At 38.6% G+C, this 18,444-nt stretch overlaps 1 protein-coding gene across 5 annotated transcripts; it reads left to right on the forward strand.

The window, feature by feature from the left end:
• Positions 1–55: 55 nt before the first annotated feature.
• PHOSPHO2 (phosphatase, orphan 2) lies at positions 56–9,435 on the forward strand. Of its 5 annotated transcripts, none has more exons than XM_012468554.3 (4): positions 56–327; positions 770–802; positions 2,306–2,476; positions 8,680–9,435. In XM_012468554.3, exon 4 carries the CDS (start codon positions 8,703–8,705, stop codon positions 9,426–9,428), a length of 726 nt encoding a protein of 241 aa, XP_012323977.2. In that variant the 5' UTR covers positions 56–327; positions 770–802; positions 2,306–2,476; positions 8,680–8,702; the 3' UTR covers positions 9,429–9,435. The 5 variants fall into 5 exon arrangements, with proteins under 5 accessions (XP_012323977.2, XP_012323978.2, XP_012323980.2 ...); XM_012468555.2 differs by having other exon boundaries at positions 56–207; XM_012468557.3 differs by lacking the exon at positions 770–802 and having other exon boundaries at positions 188–207.
• The last annotated feature ends 9,009 nt before the right edge of the window (positions 9,436–18,444 follow it).

The following is an 18,444-nucleotide window of genomic DNA, read 5'->3' on the forward strand; positions in this document are numbered from 1 at the left end:
GGCAACGCCGCCGGAAGTGACGCCAGCCTTCCCGGAGGAACAAGGAAGGCGCTGTAGTTGGCAGTCGGGCTAGAGAAGAGAAGCGCCTGCGCCTACGAGTCGGGCTTGTGAGTGGGGCGGCCTAGCGGGCAGGCGTGGGGCCAGGTCAAAGGACTGAACCCGCAGGAGCGTCACGGGCGCCGAGGCGGCTGCCGACGGCGGGCCTGGGTCAGTGAGAAGTCCCCGGGCCCCCGCCCTGCCTGCTACTCCCATCCCCACCTGGTGCGCGCCGCACGAGGGACGACCCCCAACTGGGTATCATGCCTAACCTCAGGGTGGAGCCGGCAGGTGTGTGAGCCCGCACGTCTCCTCGCGGGTGGAATGTGAGGAGCAAAGCCCTCCCTTATCTATAAAAACCCGCGGATTCGTTGACGTAAACGCTGTTTTTAAATCCTTTGGTTTCTGAGGCACGGTCAGGACTAGATGGGGCTAAGTTTTTTTAAAATAGGAATGTTAAAACTTAATGATATGTTTAGAACGTTCATGTTAGGACCTTTGAGATATTTAAATTTCTTGGTAAATACATGACCACGGAAATCTGTTAGGAGTAGCTGCTCTCTTGGTTTCAAAAGATCCTTTTCTAACGCATTGATGTACAGATAACTTCATCACTGACAAGTTGGCTCTGACATGTACACATTATGCGCCAAATTGGAGTCTCTCAAAATGAAAGAACAAAACGATTTTAATAACGAAAGTTCTAACACACAGTCGTGCTATTTTTCTTCAGCTTTTCGATCAGATGTTCCACATAGTAATGCTGGTAAGTATGGAAAAATTAAAATATTTGTAGACAGAAATTAGTTTGTGCACATACAGCGCTGGTAGGTTTTTGGAAGCATAGCTTAAAAAGTGTCAAGAACTAGGAAGAATCAGAGATTTTACTCTGTTTGCAAGCTAACTTAGCCGGAGACAGTTTCGTGGAAGACACATTTCATCCATATTCATTTCAGGGATGAATTACTCCCAGTGGTAGCCAGACTATCAGCAATTTTGCCTGAGTTCCCTCAACTCCCAGTTCCCACAGGATGATGTAAAGTGAGCAAGAAGTCACCTAGGTGTAGAGTGTGTTGAATTACAGGAAAGGAGCCCTGAACTTAGGGAACCCAAATATTTTATCATTTGGACAAAAACATATGTTATTCAAGGCTGTCCACTGTACAAACATCCTTGAGACAATAGTCTAGGGCAAAGGGCAGTGAGTGAGTGCCTTGCTTGTAAGACATGCAGAACCACCAGAGACACAGGGAGAATTGTCTCCCAACAAAAATTATCTGGAATTTTAACAAAATTGGTTGTAAAAAGTATTGAATCTCATGATTTGATGTCAATTACTTGCCGATTTGACATGGTGGTCAGATATAATTTGATATCATTTGACTTCAGATTCGAGATTCCAGCTCCAATCTGTGGCTTGTCACAACCAACTCAATCTAGAGTTATGTCTCCTATACCCACCACTCTTTTTTCTTTGCTGTGCATTTAAGAAGGTAACATATGCATTCTGATCTGAAACAGAGTTTAAATTATTCTGAGAAGGAAAAAAAATTTTATTACAAAATTAATGTAGAAATAGTGAACTATGGTTGAACCAACCATAACCATCCCACTGCACAAGTAAACATTTTCTAAAACAAAAACAGGATTATACTGTACACACTATTTTGTGTGTGATTTTTTTTTTATTTAATTTGAACTGAAAACCTTAGCTTTGACTGGCTGGATATTCTATTATATGCTATCACATGCATCTCTTATTAATTTCCAATTCTTGGATGACTGTGTGGTTTCTAATTTTAATTATTGTGTAAAGTACATAGGATATTGTTACACTGTGGAAGCATTGTAGACATGCCAAATAGATACAGATTGTGCTTTTGAAGAGAACAGTTAACTTCTTGGAATTTTAACAAATTGGTTTCAAAATAGATTTGCATTCTTAAAACTAAATCTTTGCGCATATCCTTAATTTTTGGAGACATTTTAAGTACAGCACTAAATTTCTGAATGTCTATTGACAACAATGTGGAATTCCGCTAGTATTAAACAAGTAAAAAGGAAAAGTGGACTCTGAAAATCTCAATCAGCTTAACACTTTGATTTTATCCACTGGACAAAAACTTATTTTCACATAACATTTCCTATTTTGTTTAACCAAAACTTTGTTTATCCAATAAGGCAAGAGATGATTTTCTGATATAAGGAAAGACAACATAATTACAAAACACAAATGTTAAAGCTTTTGAAATACTTTTATTAATTTTAGGAGTTAAGAAGTTTCCATTCTTTTGCTGCAAACCAGAAGACTGTGTTCCCTGTATATAGAATGGGAGTAATGTTTGAAAACAACTGGCTGGTGTTTAAAATTAAAGATTGTTGTGACTGTTTGTCCTAATCCCAATGCTGAAGTAAGATTGTCTTGGAAATACTAATTTGGGTAAGTATTTTTATAAGGGTTTATATTGAGTGGTGAGAAAAGACTAATAGAAAAAGATGTGAAATTTTTTCAAGTGCACTTTCAGATCAGCAGGGGAACTATGTTACCTCAGTCTCATGCTATTTTGAGGCTAATAGTTCAGGAATTTCAGTAATTTATGGCTAATTAAGTTTAGGGTTGAGGCAGTTTTTAAACAGCAGTGAGTTACATTTGAAATTTGTTTTAATTATAAATTCAGAGTTCTCAGAAAGCATGTTTAATTTAAAATGTGCCTCGTTACAGTACTAATGTGATTGTCAATTATGCCTTATTATTTATTACTTATTTATTTATACCCACTGTTTCTGTGGGAAAGTGAATTTTGTATTTAAATCTCAGAGAGCCAGTCAGAAGCACCTGGATTAGGCATTTAGCGATACAAGGATCCAGAGTAACAAAATATTATGTACGAGCCACATTCACACAACAGGTGATGCCCCTGTAGGTTAATTATTCTCTAGGTGTGCTAAATTAAGAGACACAGAATACTTAGTATTACGTGATCAAGAGCTCTATTCTGTCTTCACTACTGGGTTATAAACTGGAGAATATGTGTGGTTAAATGCCATGTTTTTGATTTTTAATTGATTTTTTTCTTATTGGTGGGGTTCTATGCCTTTTTAGGATTTCTTGCAAAAACCTCAAAATGGTTATAAAGTGGATCACATAGATGGTGTTATGGTTAGTGTGTACTTTGAAACTAATGAATGTTTTTATGTAGTTAAATACCTTTCTGCCAAAGTGACCTACTTAGTATTTTATTTTTAAACTAATGAGTAGTCATTAAATATTATATTTTTTAGCACTATAATTTGATACTTAAAAGCATGAAGTTTGGAATCAAATCAGCCTGAGTCTAAGATTCCAGCTCTGGCACTTTACTAACATCTAATCACTTTCAGATCTAGTTTATTTATCTTTAAGATGAGCATAATAATTATTCCTACTTAGTAGGTTTGTGACAATTAAATGATACGATATTGGCCGGGCGCGGTGGCTCAAGCCTGTAATCCCAGCACTTTGGGAGGCCGAGGCGGGTGGATCACGAGGTCAGGAGATCGAGACCATCCTGGTCAACATGGTGAAACCCCGTCTCTACTAAAAATACAAAAAATTAGCTGGGCACGGTGGCGCGTGCCTGTAATCCCAGCTACTCAGGAGGCTGAGGCAGGAGAATTGCCTGAACCCAGGAGGCGGAGGTTGCGGTGAGCCGAGATCGCGCCATTGCACTCCAGCCTGGGTAACAAGAGCGAAACTCCGTCTCAAAAAAAAAAATAAATAAAAATAAATGATACGATATTGTAAAGTTTTTAGGCCAGTGCCTAAAAAAAGTGACTCTCAAAATTATCATTATCTGTTTATACACATTAATTATATCCTTTTCTGGATATTCTATATAGTTTTTTTAATAAATGATTTTTATTCTTACCATCAGTGGACCAGCTTATTCTTTCTTTTTCTCTTGAGATTTATAATTAATCACCTTCATTGTCTTCTAATAAAAACAGAGACACAAGTAATTGTCACACCATAAACAATATGATTACTCAGGTGTATTCAAATTATTTGGCACCCCAGAGCTAAACTATCTAGAGCAGATATAAATAAACATGTGAAAACTCTTAACCAAGTTACTTCTATTTTGGAAGAATTAAATTGGCCTTCAGTTCTCAGGTGATTTGTTTAGAATATCATATAGAGTGTCAGCAATCATTTAATTATAATATTGGCATTTAGAAACTGATTTTAAGCTAAATACCTTATATAATTTTTTTATTTCCTACTTTTAAATTCAGGGGTACATGTGCAGGATGTGTAGATTTGTTACATAGGAAAGCATGTGCCATGATGGTTTGCTGCACAGATCATCACATCACCTAGGTATTAAGCCCAGCATCCACTAGCTGTTCTAGCTGATGCTCTGCCTCCTCCCACTTCCCAACCTCCAACAGGCCCCAGTGTGTGTTGTTCCCTTCCATGTGTTCTTATGATTCAGCTCCCACTTATAAGTGAGAACATGTAGTAGTTTTTTGTTTCTTTGTTTGTTTTTTGGTTCCTGCATTAGTTTGCTGAGGATAATGGCATCCAGCTCCATCCGTGTCCCTGTGAAGGACATCATCTTACTCCTTTTTGTAGCCGCATAGTGTATAAATACCACATTTTCTTTATCCAATCTATCATTGATAGGCATTTAGGTTGATTCTATGTCTTTGCTATTGTGAACAGTGCTGCAGTGAACATATGTATGCATGTATCTTTATAATAGAATGATTTATATTCTTTTGGGTATATGCCAAGTAATGGGCTTGCTGGGTCTAGTGGTATTTCTGCCTGTAGGTCTTTGAGAAATCGTCACACTGTCTCCCACAATGGCTGAACTAATTTACACTCCTACTAACGGTATAAAAGCATTCCTTTTTCTCCACAACATTGCCAGCATCTGTTGTATTTTAGCTTTTTAGTAATAGCCATCCTGACTGGTATGAGATGGTATCTCATTGTGGTTTTAATTTGCACTTCTCTGATGACCAGTGATGTTGAGCTTTTTTTTTCATATATTTGTCTTCTTTCCAGAATTGTCTATGTCTTTTGCCCACTTCTTAATGGGGCTGTTTTTTTCTTGTAAATTTGTTTAAGTTCCTTAACAAGAAACTACATGGTTCTTTTTTTTTTTTTTTAAAGAGAGAGAGAGAATAGGAAGGAGGAAAAAGGAAGAGAAAGAGAGAGAGAGAATGGGGAGGAGGGAGAAGGAAAAGAAAGAGGGAGAGAGAATGGAAGTATTGCTTTCTTGCCCAGGCTAGAATGCAATTTAGTAATGGGTATTGAAAAGCTCTTTTATACTGATAATTATACTTAATGATGTAGTCAGGAAGGAATAAGGGAAGAAGATAACAAACAAACAGCCAACCAATATTTAATTTAAACCTATGAAATGCTATGCGATTACTGAGGAGTGATTTACTTCCAATTATATAGTCACCTTTGGAATAGGTGTGAGGTGGTAATGTATGTTTTGTGTATTCAAAGTGGAGAGTTCTATAAATGTTTATTAAGTTTACTTGTTCCGGGTCTGAGTTCAAGTTCTGAATAGCCTTGTTAATTTTCTGTCTCGTTGATCTATAAAATCGTTAGCTCTTCTTGTTACATTGATCCTTTTGCCATTATGTAATGTCATTCCTCGCCTCTTTTGATCTTTGTTGCTTTAAAGTCTACTTTATCAGAGGCGAGAATTGCATCTCCTGCTTTTTGTTTATTAGTTTATTTTTATTCTCTGTTTGATTGGTAAATCTTCCTCCTTCTCTCTGAGTCTTTGTGTATTGTTGCATGTAAGATGGGCCCGGATGCAGCATACCGATGGGTTTTGGCTTTTTATCCAATTAAAATATATATAGGTTTAATACCGGCGTTTGATGCTAGCTGGCTGTTTTGCCCATTAGTTGATGTAAATTTTTTATTGTGTTAAAGTTCTTTGCTTTTTGATATATTTTTGGAAAGGCTGATATTGGTTGTTCCTTTATATGTATAGTGCTTCTTTCAGAAGCTCTTGTAAAGCAGGCCTGGTGGTGGTGAACTCTCTAAGTACTTGTTTGTTCGCAAAAGATTTAATTTTTCCTTCGCTCATAAAGCTTAGTTTGGCTGGATAGGAAATTCTGGGTTGAAAGTTCTTTTCTTTAAGGATGTTAAATATTGGTCCCCACTCTTTTCTGGCTTGTAGGGTTTCTGCTGAGAGATCTGCTGTAAGTCTGATAGGTTTCCCTTTATGGGTAACCTGACCTTTCTCTCTGGCTGCCCTTAGTATTTTCTCCTTCATTTCAACCCTAATAAATCGGGCGATTATGTGCCTTGGGGTTGGTCTTCTTGAAGAATATCTTTGTGGTGTTCTCTGTATTACCTGGAGTTGAATATTACCCTGCCTTGCCAGGTTGGGAAAATTTTCCTGAATGATATCCTGAAGAGTATTTTCCAACTTGGATTCATTCTCTTCATCACATTCAGGTACACCTATCAAACGTAAATTAGGTCTTTTCACATAGTCCCATATTTCCTGGAGACTTTGCTCATTCCTTTTCATCCTTTTTTCTGCATTCTTGTTTTCTCGTTTCATTTCACTGAGCTGGTCCTCGACTTCTGATATCCTTCCTTCTGCTTGATCAATTCGACTGTTTAAACTTGTGCATGCTTCGCGAAGTTCTCGTGTTGTGTTTTTCAGCTCCATCAATTCACTTATATTCTTCTCTAAATTGTCCATTCTCGTTAACAGTTCGTCAAACCTTTTTTCAAGGTTCTTAGTTTCTTTGCATTGGGTTAGAACAAGTTCTTTTAATTCACAGAAGTTTCTTATCACCCACGTTTTGAAACCTGCTTCTGTTATTGGAACACACGTGTAATCTATTAAGCCTTGTTCCGTTACTGATGAGGAATTGCAATCCCCTGTAGAGGGAGAGGCATTCTGATTTTGAGTATTCTCTACCTTTTTACGCTGGTTTCTTCCCTTCATTATATATTTGTCTGTCTGTCGTCTTTATAATTACCGGCTTTCTAACTGGGTCTCTGACGTCCAATTTGTTGATTCCCTGCGCCGAGATCTGAGCAATCCACTGAGCCGGCCAAAACGGTGGTGTTAAGATTGATGGTGCTTTTCTGCCTGGGAATCTCCGGACTCTGCACCAAGAACTGGCGTGCTAAGGCACCAACAAAACCACCACGCCGGCCACAAGAGTCGCCCTGGCGACCCGTGGGGCTCCTCCACTGGGAATCTCCTGGTCCATGAGCAACAAATATTCGTCTGAAAGTGTGGCGTCCGTCCTCTCGTTCTTTGCGCTTTCACTGGGAGGTACGTGCCCGAGCTGCTAATCATCAGCCATCTTGGATCTCTCTTTTTTTTTTTTAATTGAGACGGAGTCTTGCCCTGTCAGGCTGGAGTACAATGGCATGATCTTGGCTTACTGCAACCTCTGTGTCCCGGGTTCAAGCGATTCTTCTGCCTCAGCCTCCTGAATAACTGGGATTACAGGTGCCCGCCACTGCACCCAGCTAATTTTTTGTATCTTTAGTAAAGACAGGGTTTCACCATGTTGGCTAGGCTGGTCTTGAACTCCTGACCTTGTGATCTGCCTGGCTTGGCCTCCTAAAGTGCTGGGATTACAGGGGTGAGGCACCGCACCCCACCAGAACTATGTGATTCTTATCAAAAAGGATTTTGGACAGATTTTAAGGGCAGAGTCTTTAAATATTTGGGAGATAAAGGCGAAAGAGTAGGTAAAATGAAAACAGTGGTGACATCAATGCCTTTGACTCCAGGGATGGTGAAACTTTTCAACTTTATAATACTTGCTGGATATTAGACCTTTGTCAGATGGATAGATTGCAAAAATTTTCTCCCGTTCTCTAGGTTGTCTGTTTACTCTGTTGATTTCCAGAAGCTCTTTAGTTTAATTAGATAGCATTTGTCAATTTTTGCTTTCATTGCATTTGCTTTTGGCATCTTTGTCATGAAATCTTTGCCTGTGCTTGTGTCCTGAATGGTATTGCCTAGTTTCCTCTAGGGCTTTTGTAGTTTTGGGTTTTACACTTAAGTGTTTAATCCATCTGAAGTTCATTTTTGTATATGGTATAAGGAAGGGGTCCAGTTTGATTTTTCTGCATATGGCTAGCTGGTTCTTCCAGCACCATTTATTAAATAGGGAATCCTTTCCCCATTGCTTGTTTTGGTTAGTAAATACCTTTTTTAAAAAAGTTATTTTACATCTTGCAGGATTTCATGTTATGTTAAATTTGTTCAGAATTTTGTTTAGTACATAGTCTGTTATACGTGACCTGTTATTTAATATGAGGATTATTGTAAATATTTTAATCTAATAAGTGTGATTGTGATTGATGATTTAATGAAAGTAAGAATGCATTTTTTTCTGTCTTAAAACTTCTATAAGAAACATGCCCCCAGGAACACGAGAATACTATGAGTGTCCTTTTTATATATTTTGTACTCAAATATGAATTTTGCTTCTTAGGGAAAATTAGTTAGGTAGTGGTCTTAATACTTAATCACTTTGTTTATATTCCTTGTTTTAGCAGATTAACATTTAGTTATGTTTATTAAATAAATATTTTAGCTAGACACATAAACAGAGTATGTTTAGGGAATAATATTTCTTGTTTTTCAGGGTAATCCAAATCTTCTGGAACCATGAAAATTTTGCTGGTTTTTGACTTTGACAATACGATCATAGATGACAATAGTGACACCTGGATTGTACAGTGCGCGCCAAACAAAAGGCTTCCTACTGAACTGAGTGATTCTTATCAGAAAGGATTTTGGACAGAATTTATGGGCAGAGTCTTTAAGTATTTGGGAGATAAAGGTGTAAGAGAACATGAAATGAAAAGAGCAGTGACATCAATGCCTTTCACTCCAGGGATGGTGGAACTCTTCAACTTTATAAGAAGGAATAAGGATAAATTTGATTGCATCATTATTTCAGATTCAAATTCGGTCTTCATAGATTGGATTTTAGAAGCTGCCAGTTTTCATGACGTGTTTGATAAAGTGTTTACAAATCCAGCAGCTTTTAATAGCAATGGTCATCTCACTGTGGAAAATTATCATACTCATTCTTGCAATCGATGCCCAAAGAATCTTTGCAAAAAGGCAGTTTTGATAGAATTTTTAGATAAACAGCTACAACAGGGAGTGAATTATACACAAATTGTTTATATTGGTGATGGTGGAAATGATGTCTGTCCAGTCACTTTTTTAAAGAACGATGATATTGCCATGCCACGGAAAGAATATACCTTGCAGAAAACTCTTTCCAGAATGTCTCAAAATCTTGAGCCTATGGAATATTCTGTTGTAGTTTGGTCCTCAGGTGTTGACATAATTTCTCATTTACAATTTCTAATAAAGGAATAATATGCCAGCAATTGAAAAGTGTATCATCACTTAAGATTAGGTTCAGCAGCGTAAAACTAAAATCCAAAATACCAGAGGCTTAAAAAAAAAAATCAAGAAAATTTTTTTTTCTCTCACATGAAAATTCCAGAGGTAAGTATTTCAAGATTGCTGTGTTACTCTACCAGCCTCAGCACTTGGCATTCAACCCATGATCCAAGGTTGCTGGTGAAGCTCTAGCCCTCACAAAGCTCTCTGGCCAGCAAGAAGGAGGGCAGTGAGAAAGTTCCATCCCGTCTAAAGAAATTTCCCAGAAGTTGTACCCAGCACTTCTCTTGAAATGTCATTGGCCAAACTTAGTCATAATGCCCACTTGTAAATAGCAAGGAAGGATGCAAAATAGAGCTTTCGTTCCATGTAGTCATGTGCCCAGGAAAAGTTCGGGGAGAAAAGTACAGAATTGAGGTAGCTACAGCTAGTGGTCTCCACTAAAGGTAGTTGATAGGTTGTATTTTTTTAATTTATTCCTGAAACAAGTAGGCATATTTTATTCTCTTAGGTATTCCCTCCTTTTTTGAGACAAGATCTCTGTTGCCTAGCCTGGATTGCAGTGACTTGATCTCTGCACACTGCAGCCTCAACTGCCGAGGCTCTAGTGATTCTTGCACCTCAGCTTCCTGAGGAGTTAGGACTATGGGCTCACGCCACCATGCTGGCTAATGTTTAGTTATTTTCTGTAGAGATGAGGTCTCACTACTTTGCACAGATTGATCTCAAAATCTTGGATTCAGGTGAACCTCCTGCCTCAGCCTCCCAAAGTGCTGGGATTACAGGCATGAGCCTATTTATTTTAAAAGTATATCCAGTAGTTACAGATCTTTAAAAATAAAGCCTGATGCTTTATTTACATAAGAATAAAAGGCTGCCAAATTTATATAATATCCTCTGAAATCAGTGTATTTTACAGATAGGGATGGAGTATCTATTGAAGTTTTCATCAATTTCAGGCTTTCCTTTTGAAATGAAGTACATGTTAATGTCCTTCAAATATTTTAACTTTATATCAGCACCATAGACAACTACAGTTTGCTAGTTTAATCTGTGTTGTTTTTATTTGGCAGTGCAGTCTTGAGCAATTCAATACTGTGTATAATTTGTAGGAATACTCAATATTTAAGACTTTCATATAGGGATATTAGTAAAATATCAACTGATCTAAAACATTTCCTAAATCCATGCTAATTTCTAGATTCACGTTTTAACCATAAAAATGCAGTATTTGGCCAGGCGTGGTGGCTCATGCCTGTAATCCCAGCACTTTGGGAGGTCGAGGCAGGCATATCACAAGGTCAGGAGTTCAAGACTAGCCTGGCCAACATGTTGAAACCCCATCTCTACTAAAAATACAAAAAGTAGCTGGGCATGGTGGTGCATTCCTGTAATCTCAGCTACTCCAGAGGCTGAGGCAGGAGCATTGCTTGAACCGGGACCCAGGAAGCGGAGGTTGCAATGAACCAAGATCATGCCACTGCACTCCAGCCTCAGCTATAGAGCGAGACTCCATCTCAAAAAAAAAAAAAAAAAAAAAGGCAGTATTTAATAATACTGTATTTTCCAAATTATGGGAAGCTCCAGAAATAGAAATATTCAATATAATTAGTACTCTCTAATCTTTTTTCTTTGTTTTGCTTTAGGTTAGATTATGTTGAAACACATCTGTGTTTCAGATGTGTTCAGAGCTGAGATCTCAACTGAGGCTCCACTGAAGCAGGGTTCACTTCCAAAATAACAGTGTTGTTGGCAGTATTCAGTTCCTAGCAAACTACTAGAACAAGAATCTGTTTTCTTGCTGACTGCTGGCTAGAAACCACCCTTAATTTCTTGCCATGTGGCCCTCTCCAAAGGCTGGACATAAAAAAGTAGGCTGAGCACAATGGCTCACACCTGTAATCCAGTAGTTTGGGAAGCCAAGGCAGGAGGATCGCTTGAGGCCAGGAGTTGAAGACTAGCCTGGGCAGTATAGGGAGATCCCATCTCTACAATAAATAAAAATAAAGGCTTTCATTTTTGATAATGGTAGACCAAGAAATTTGTCCTAGATCTCTGAGAACATTGAGAAAAGCTGGCAGCTGAACAAAATTTTTAAAACATCTGGGCTGGGTGCGGTGGCTCACACCTTTAATCCCAGCACTTTGGGAGGCCAAGGCGAGGGGATCACTTGATCCCAGGAGTTTGAGAACAGCCTCGGCAACATAGGGAGACCCTATCACTGAAATAAAAAGACAAACAAAATAATTAAAAACACCTGAGCTGGCAATGATGAAAAGTTCCTAAGGAAACAGAAACTTTGGTAGGGGAGCTGTTTTCCCCTCTATTGGCCAATTCTGTAAGTTGTAAGTGATTGCTGAGATGTTGAATGGCCATTTTGGTAACCTTATGGGACAAGGAAGAAGGGACCTGCACTGGCAAACCCTTTCCCTTACTTAGAGTGAGGATCCCAAATGACTACTCATTAGGGGTAGCAGTGGTCCAGAGGTAAGCAGGCCTTCAAAGAGATTGGCAGCCCAGCTTCAAATACTCTCAGTCTCTGAAATTTGACTGAGGTTACCTAAGATTTTTAGAGCTCCCAGATACATGACAGAAGCAAATCTACATTTGCTTTTCAGGAAGAAACATCCTAGGTGTGGCAGACGCTAAAGTGGCCACTGTAATCCCTGTCCCTTGGTATTCCTTGTGTGGAGGGAGACTCTTAGGACTTGATTCTAATCCATAGACTACCATGAAGATGATGGGATGGACATGATTACACCAAATTCTAATATCCATCTTATTAAGAGACTCCTTGTTGACTTTGAAGAAGCAACTGCCATGCTGTAAGCCACCCTTTGGAGAGGGCCTCATGGCCAGAAACTAAGGGTGGCCTCTGGCCAGTAGTCAACAAGAAAACAGATCCTTGTTCCAGTAGTGTGCTAGGAACTGAAGATTGCCAACCTTGTTATTTTGGAAGTGAATCCTGCTTCCCTGGAGCCTTAGCTGAGACCTCAGCTCTGGCTAACACCTTGATTGCAGCCTTTTGAGACCAGGAAACAAAGAAGCCAGCTAATCTGTGCTTGGACTGCTGACCCACAGAACCTGTGAGATAACAAATGTGTGTTGTTCTTAAGACACTAGATTTGTGGTAATATTGTTACATAGCAGTAGAAAACTAACAAACTAGGCATCAAAATAAATCTATAAATAGTTTCACAGGTACACTGTAGAACATATAATAAAAAGTAGCCACACAAAGAGGCATGATTGAACACCAGCAGAAACTTCTATTTAAACATCTGTAGGGACCTCTAGATATTGGAGTTTTCAGAGACAAACTTCTAAAAAAAAAATTACAAGAATTTTGGCAAAGAATTGAAAATTATATTCAAAATGAAAAAACTAGATGGGAGGAGTAAGTTCTAGCATTCTTTAACACTGTAGGATAACTATAGTTAACAATAATGTATATTTCTAAATAGAGGACACTGAATGTTCCCAACACAAAGGATAAATGTTTGAGTTGAAGAATATGCTAATTTCCCTGATCTAATCACTATACAGTATATGTATCGAAATATCGCCATATATGCCATAAATATGTACAGTTTTTTGTGGCAATTAAAATTTTTTAAAGGAAATACTAGAACTGAAAATTAGCATGATTGAAATTAGGAGTTTGATGGACAGATTTGACAGGACAGGCATAGCTGAAAAAAGAATTGGTGAATGAATACAAGTTAGAAGAAAAAATCCAGAATGATGTAGAGAGACAAAATAATAAAAATACAAAAGTTGAGACATAGATTTAGTAAGAATATCTAACAGAGGAAATTTGTGTCCCAGGAGAGGAGAAAGAAAATGAAACATAATAGTTTAAGAGATAATTATCAAAAACCTTACCAAATTGAAAGATAGATCCTAAGGCAGGACTTGGGTAAAACCAAAAAAATAAAAATGAATAGAAAACATGTATTTAAAAAATTTTTTAAAAACAAAACTGAGAGACATCAAACTTCAGATTCAAGAACCCTTATAAACCCCAAACAGGATAAATAAAATGAAAACCACATGAAATTACACCATTGTGAAACTGCTGATAACCAAAGATGGAAAAAGCATAAAGCAGCCAAAGAAAAAAATATACTTTGAAAGGAGCAACAGTTAAGCTAATAGCTTGTATTTTTTTCTTTCTTTCTTAAATGCTTGATAGAATGCAATAATGAAACTATCCAGACCTGGAGTTTCCTCTGTTGAAAGCTTTTAACCATGAATTCCATTTCTTTTATAGATATAGGACTATTCAATTGCGTAGTTTTTTTGAGTAAGCTTTGGTAGTTTGAGTGTGTTTTTATCTATTATCATTAAATATTATCTATTGCTATATAATAAATTACTTCAAAACTTAACAGCTTGGAACAATAAACAGTTATCTCACAGTTTCTGTGGGTCAGGAATTCAGGAGCATTTAGCTGAGTAGTTCTGGCTCAGGATCAAAAACAGGTCAAGATGTTAACTGAGGCTGAAGTCATATGAAAGCTTGACTGGGGCTAGAGGATCTGCTTCCAAGGTGGTCCACTCATGGTTTTTGTCAAGAAGCCTCAGTTCCTTATTGGCTATTGGCAGGAGGCCTCAGTTCCTCACTGACAGAAAGGCTCAATGTATTGCTGATTGGCAGAAGACTTCATTTTCCAACTACATGGGCCTCTCCATAGTGCTGATCAAGTGTCCTTTAAAAAAACAAAATGGTAGCTGTTTTCTTGTCACGCGAGTGATCCAAGAGAAAGGGCAAAGAAGAAACTACAATGCCTTTTGTTACTGGTCTCAGAAGCGATACACCATTACTTCTGCCATATTCTGTTTGTTAAAATAGAACACTAGTCTAACTCACACTGAAAAGGAGGAGAATTAGACACCACCTTTGGGTGAATGAAAGTCAAAAAAAAGTGAGGACATTTTAAAACCACTAGTATCACTTGAGGACTTTGTTCATTTGATCAAAGTAGTGAAATGTATAATTTTCATAATATTATTTTATTAACCCTTTAATTTTATAGCAAATGCCTATAACCCACTATCTAGATTCTCCCATTAACATTGACTCTTCTTGTTTTGTCACATATCTATCTATTCTATCTAGCCATTCTTTTTTTTTCTTCTGCGTTTTTTTTTTTTTTTTTTTTGAGATGGAGTTTCGCTCTTGTTACCCAGGCTGGAGTGCAATGGCACGATCTCAGCTTACCACAACCTCCGCTTCCTGGGTTCAGGCAATTCTCCTGCCTCAGCCTCCTGAGTAGCTGGGATTACAGGCACACACCACCATGCCCAGCTAATTTTTCGTATTTTTAGTAGAGATGGGATTTCACCATGTTGACCAGGATGGTCTCGATCTCTTGACCTCGTGATCCACCTGTCTTGGACTCCCAAAGTGCAGGGATTACAGGCGTGAGCCACCGCGCCCGGCCCTCTTCTGCCTTTTTAACAAAAGTATTGTCTTTTCTCTTTCCTTCTTTGCTCCCTAGTTGATTAAACCACTGCTTCTCTGGGGCTGATTGAGACTCAAGTGTCTTCCACCTTTGTGTGAGCTCTGGGAATTGTTTAGCTTATAGTTCTGAGGGTCATTCTCTGACCAGACTTAGAGGATTTCATCCTACACAAGTATGGCTTAGTATTCAACCACAGACTCAAGGGGACATCCTCCTTTGCAGATTTCCGGAACTCTTTCTTGATTTACCTTCTTCCTTTCTGGTACTCTGCCCTGCAAATTCCAGCCACTTCTCCTCCTCAAACTGATCTCCACTCCTTCAACTCAGCGAGACTACTGTGGTATGTTTGGGGATCCCCTCCTTGCACCTTGGGCTGGAACATGTCACTGGGCAAAAGTACAGGCAATTATAAGGCTCTCCTCATTTGTTTCTTCTCTCTCGGGGACCACAATTGTGTACTGCCTGTTGACCAATGCTCAAAAACTGTTATTTTGTATAATTCGTCCAGTTTTTAAACTATTTACAGTAGGAGGATTAGTCCAGTCCCACTTCGAAACAGTAATTCTGGAATCTCATTTTTATTTTCTAATGCAACATAGTGATTAAGACCTCCACCCTGAATTACAAAGACCTGAATTTGAATTCTAGCTCTGAATCGAATACATTAATAGCTTCTTAGCACCCCAGTTTTATATTAAGTGTGTATAATAAAAGTCCCTACCTCCTTAGATTATTGGGAAGCTTTACTGAATTAGGCATTGTATTAGTTTACTGTGGCTGCTATAACAAATTACTACAAACTGGGTGGCTTAAAACACAGTTTTGGAGACCAAAAGTCGAAAGCAGTTTCACTGAGCTGAATTCAAGGTGTCAACAGGACCATGGTCTTTCGCACGCCCTAGGGGGGAATTCATTCCTTGCCTCTTCCACATTCTCGTGCCCACAGGCCTTTGCCTACATAGTTATATTCTTTTCTCCTCTTTCTATCAAGTTCTTCTCTGCCCCTTTCTTATAAGGATTGCATTTAGGACCCACCCAGGTAACCTAGGATAATCCCCTCATTTTTAAGATCCTTAATCACATCTGCAAGACTAGGCAACATTTCTTACAAGCCAATATTTACAAGTTCCAGGGATTAGAAATGATACCTTTCTGTGGCCATTATTTAGCCTACTACAAGGTAATAAACCGTTTGACACATATTCACTAATAACCAAAACATTTAAGAACCGCTACAAGGCACAAGGCACCAACCTATCAGATAATAAGCACCAACCAGTAAGAATGGATGCTGGCCACAGACACCCCTGACAATGCCTTTGGCTGAATAGCAGCCCTGTACTTGCTGTATGCCAGCATCTCAGACATCCTATACACTGAATGAATATTAGTTCATTGAGATCCAACTTTAATAAGCCATTTCTACTTCCTCTTTTTAAATGTCTGGGCATACTCTTTGGTCATTTATCTATAAGGTCTTGTGTTCTGCTTATCTGTTTTTCTGAGTACTTCGTATAGGGAGGATGCTAACATTCCCATATTTGTGACAAATGTTTGCATTATATTGTGTTAATATTTTCTAAATCTTATGCTTGATTATGTGTATCTAGATAATATATTCTTAATGTTCATTTTTTAATATAAACATTTAATTTGAATATATGGTTTATTATCTCATTAGATTAAACTTAACGAAACAAACATTGGTATATACTAACTAGGCTTTTTGAATGCAAGATTCTTCTTTAAATGTTTTTCTTTGCAAACAAAAAGATCTCTGTTTTCCCCAAAGATAAGCAAATTTGTCATGGCCAGTTTTTATTATGCTTAACCGTGTGCTTATAAAATAGAGATTAAGAGTTAAATGTGAATTGCAACGACTTTTTTTTTTTTTCTTTTTGAGACAGGTTCTCTGTAGCCCAGGCTGGAGTGCAGTGATGCAATCACAGCTCACTGCAACCTCAAACTCCTGGACTTAAGCAGTCTTCCAGTCAGCCTCCTGAGTAGCTGGGGGACTACAGGGACACACCCCTATGCCCAGGTAATTTATTTATTTGTTTATTTAATAGAGACAAAATCTCGCTATGTTGCCCAGGCTAGTCTCAAACTGCTAACCTCAAGCTATCCTCCTGTCTCAGCCTCCCAAAGTGCTGGGATTATAGGTGGGCATTACTGTGCCTGGCTGAAAAGACTATTAAAGTCATGATAGGGTTGGATAGAGAAGTCGAGTATAGGAACCTCTTGTTTGTTGCATGAGTCTCTCTAGGACAGTTGTAGTAGGCAGAATTCTAAAATGGTCCCTAACACTCCCTGCTGTACACACCCTATTACTGTAAATTTGATGTATCTACTACTTTGAGTAGGTTATGCTTTATGGCATGTTGACCTAAAAATAGGGAGATTATTCAGGTGGACCTGACCTAATCCAGATGAGCCTTTTAAAAGCAGAGAGTTTTACCGGCTGGGTGCAGAAGAGGAAATCAGAGAGTTGAAGCACATGCCATTGCTGGCTTAAAGATGGAAATGGGTATGTAGTAAGGAATGTGAGCAACCTCTAGGAGCTGAGAGCAGTTCCTGGATGACAGCCAGCAAGGAAACTGGGACCTCAGTCCTGCAAGAAAATGAATTCTGCCAACAACCGTTTGATCTTGGAAGAGTATCTCAAGCCTCAGATGAGAAACACAGCCCAAGCTGACACCTTGATTATAACTTGCTGAGACTGTGAGCAGAGAGCCCAGTCACATTATGGCCAGACTTATGACCTACAGAAACTGGGAGATAATAAACTCTTGTTTTTAAACTGCTACATTTGTGGCAATAGAAAACTAATATCTAATTCCATCTCTCAAGGAATAGATAGCCTAATTTCACAAGCACACTTTTTGGAATTAATTATGTGTTTGGCAATTTATACTATAAAGTACTGAATTGTTTTTTATTCTTCTGACTAAACACCAAGCATCATTGTGATATGTGAAGAGATGCTAGTTAAAATGTCTCTGCCAGGCCAGGCGCAGTGGCTCATGCCTGGAATCCCAGCACTTTGGGAGGCCAAGGCAGGGGGATGACCAGAGGTCAGGAGTTTGACGCCAGCCTGACCAACATGGAGAAACCCCGTCTCTACTAAAAATACAAAATTAGCCAGATGTGATGGCGCATGCCTGTAATCCCAGCTACTCAGGAGGCTGAGGCCCCAGGTCTCCAGGGAAAATCCCCAGGAGGCAGAGGTTGTGGTGAGCCGAGATTGCACCATTGCACTCCAGCCTGAGCAACAAGAGCAAAACTCCATCTCAAATAAAATAAAATAAAATGTCTCTCCCCTTGAGAGTTCTAAGGGTGATATATTTTTCTGCAAATCTATTTCTAATTTTTAATGAGTATGATTTTTTAAAAATAAAAACAAATTTAAAGAAATAACCACCCCACAATCTTCTACCAATGAATGGGCCAGAGACGAGCTGCCAGACAAGACTGACTACATAATCATGAGGCCCAGAACACAGTGAAAATGCAGCATCCCT

This window comes from Aotus nancymaae, unplaced genomic scaffold (genome assembly GCF_030222135.1).
Source record: "Aotus nancymaae isolate 86718 unplaced genomic scaffold, 86718_ANA_hifiasm-v0.15.2.pri h1tg000008l, whole genome shotgun sequence".
NCBI lineage: Eukaryota > Metazoa > Chordata > Mammalia > Primates > Aotidae > Aotus > Aotus nancymaae.

Bases quoted from the DNA above. Each gene is read 5' to 3' on its own strand.
- PHOSPHO2 (XM_012468554.3), top strand. From the start codon at position 8,703: ATGAAAATTTTGCTGGTTTTTGACTTTGACAATACGATCATAGATGAC.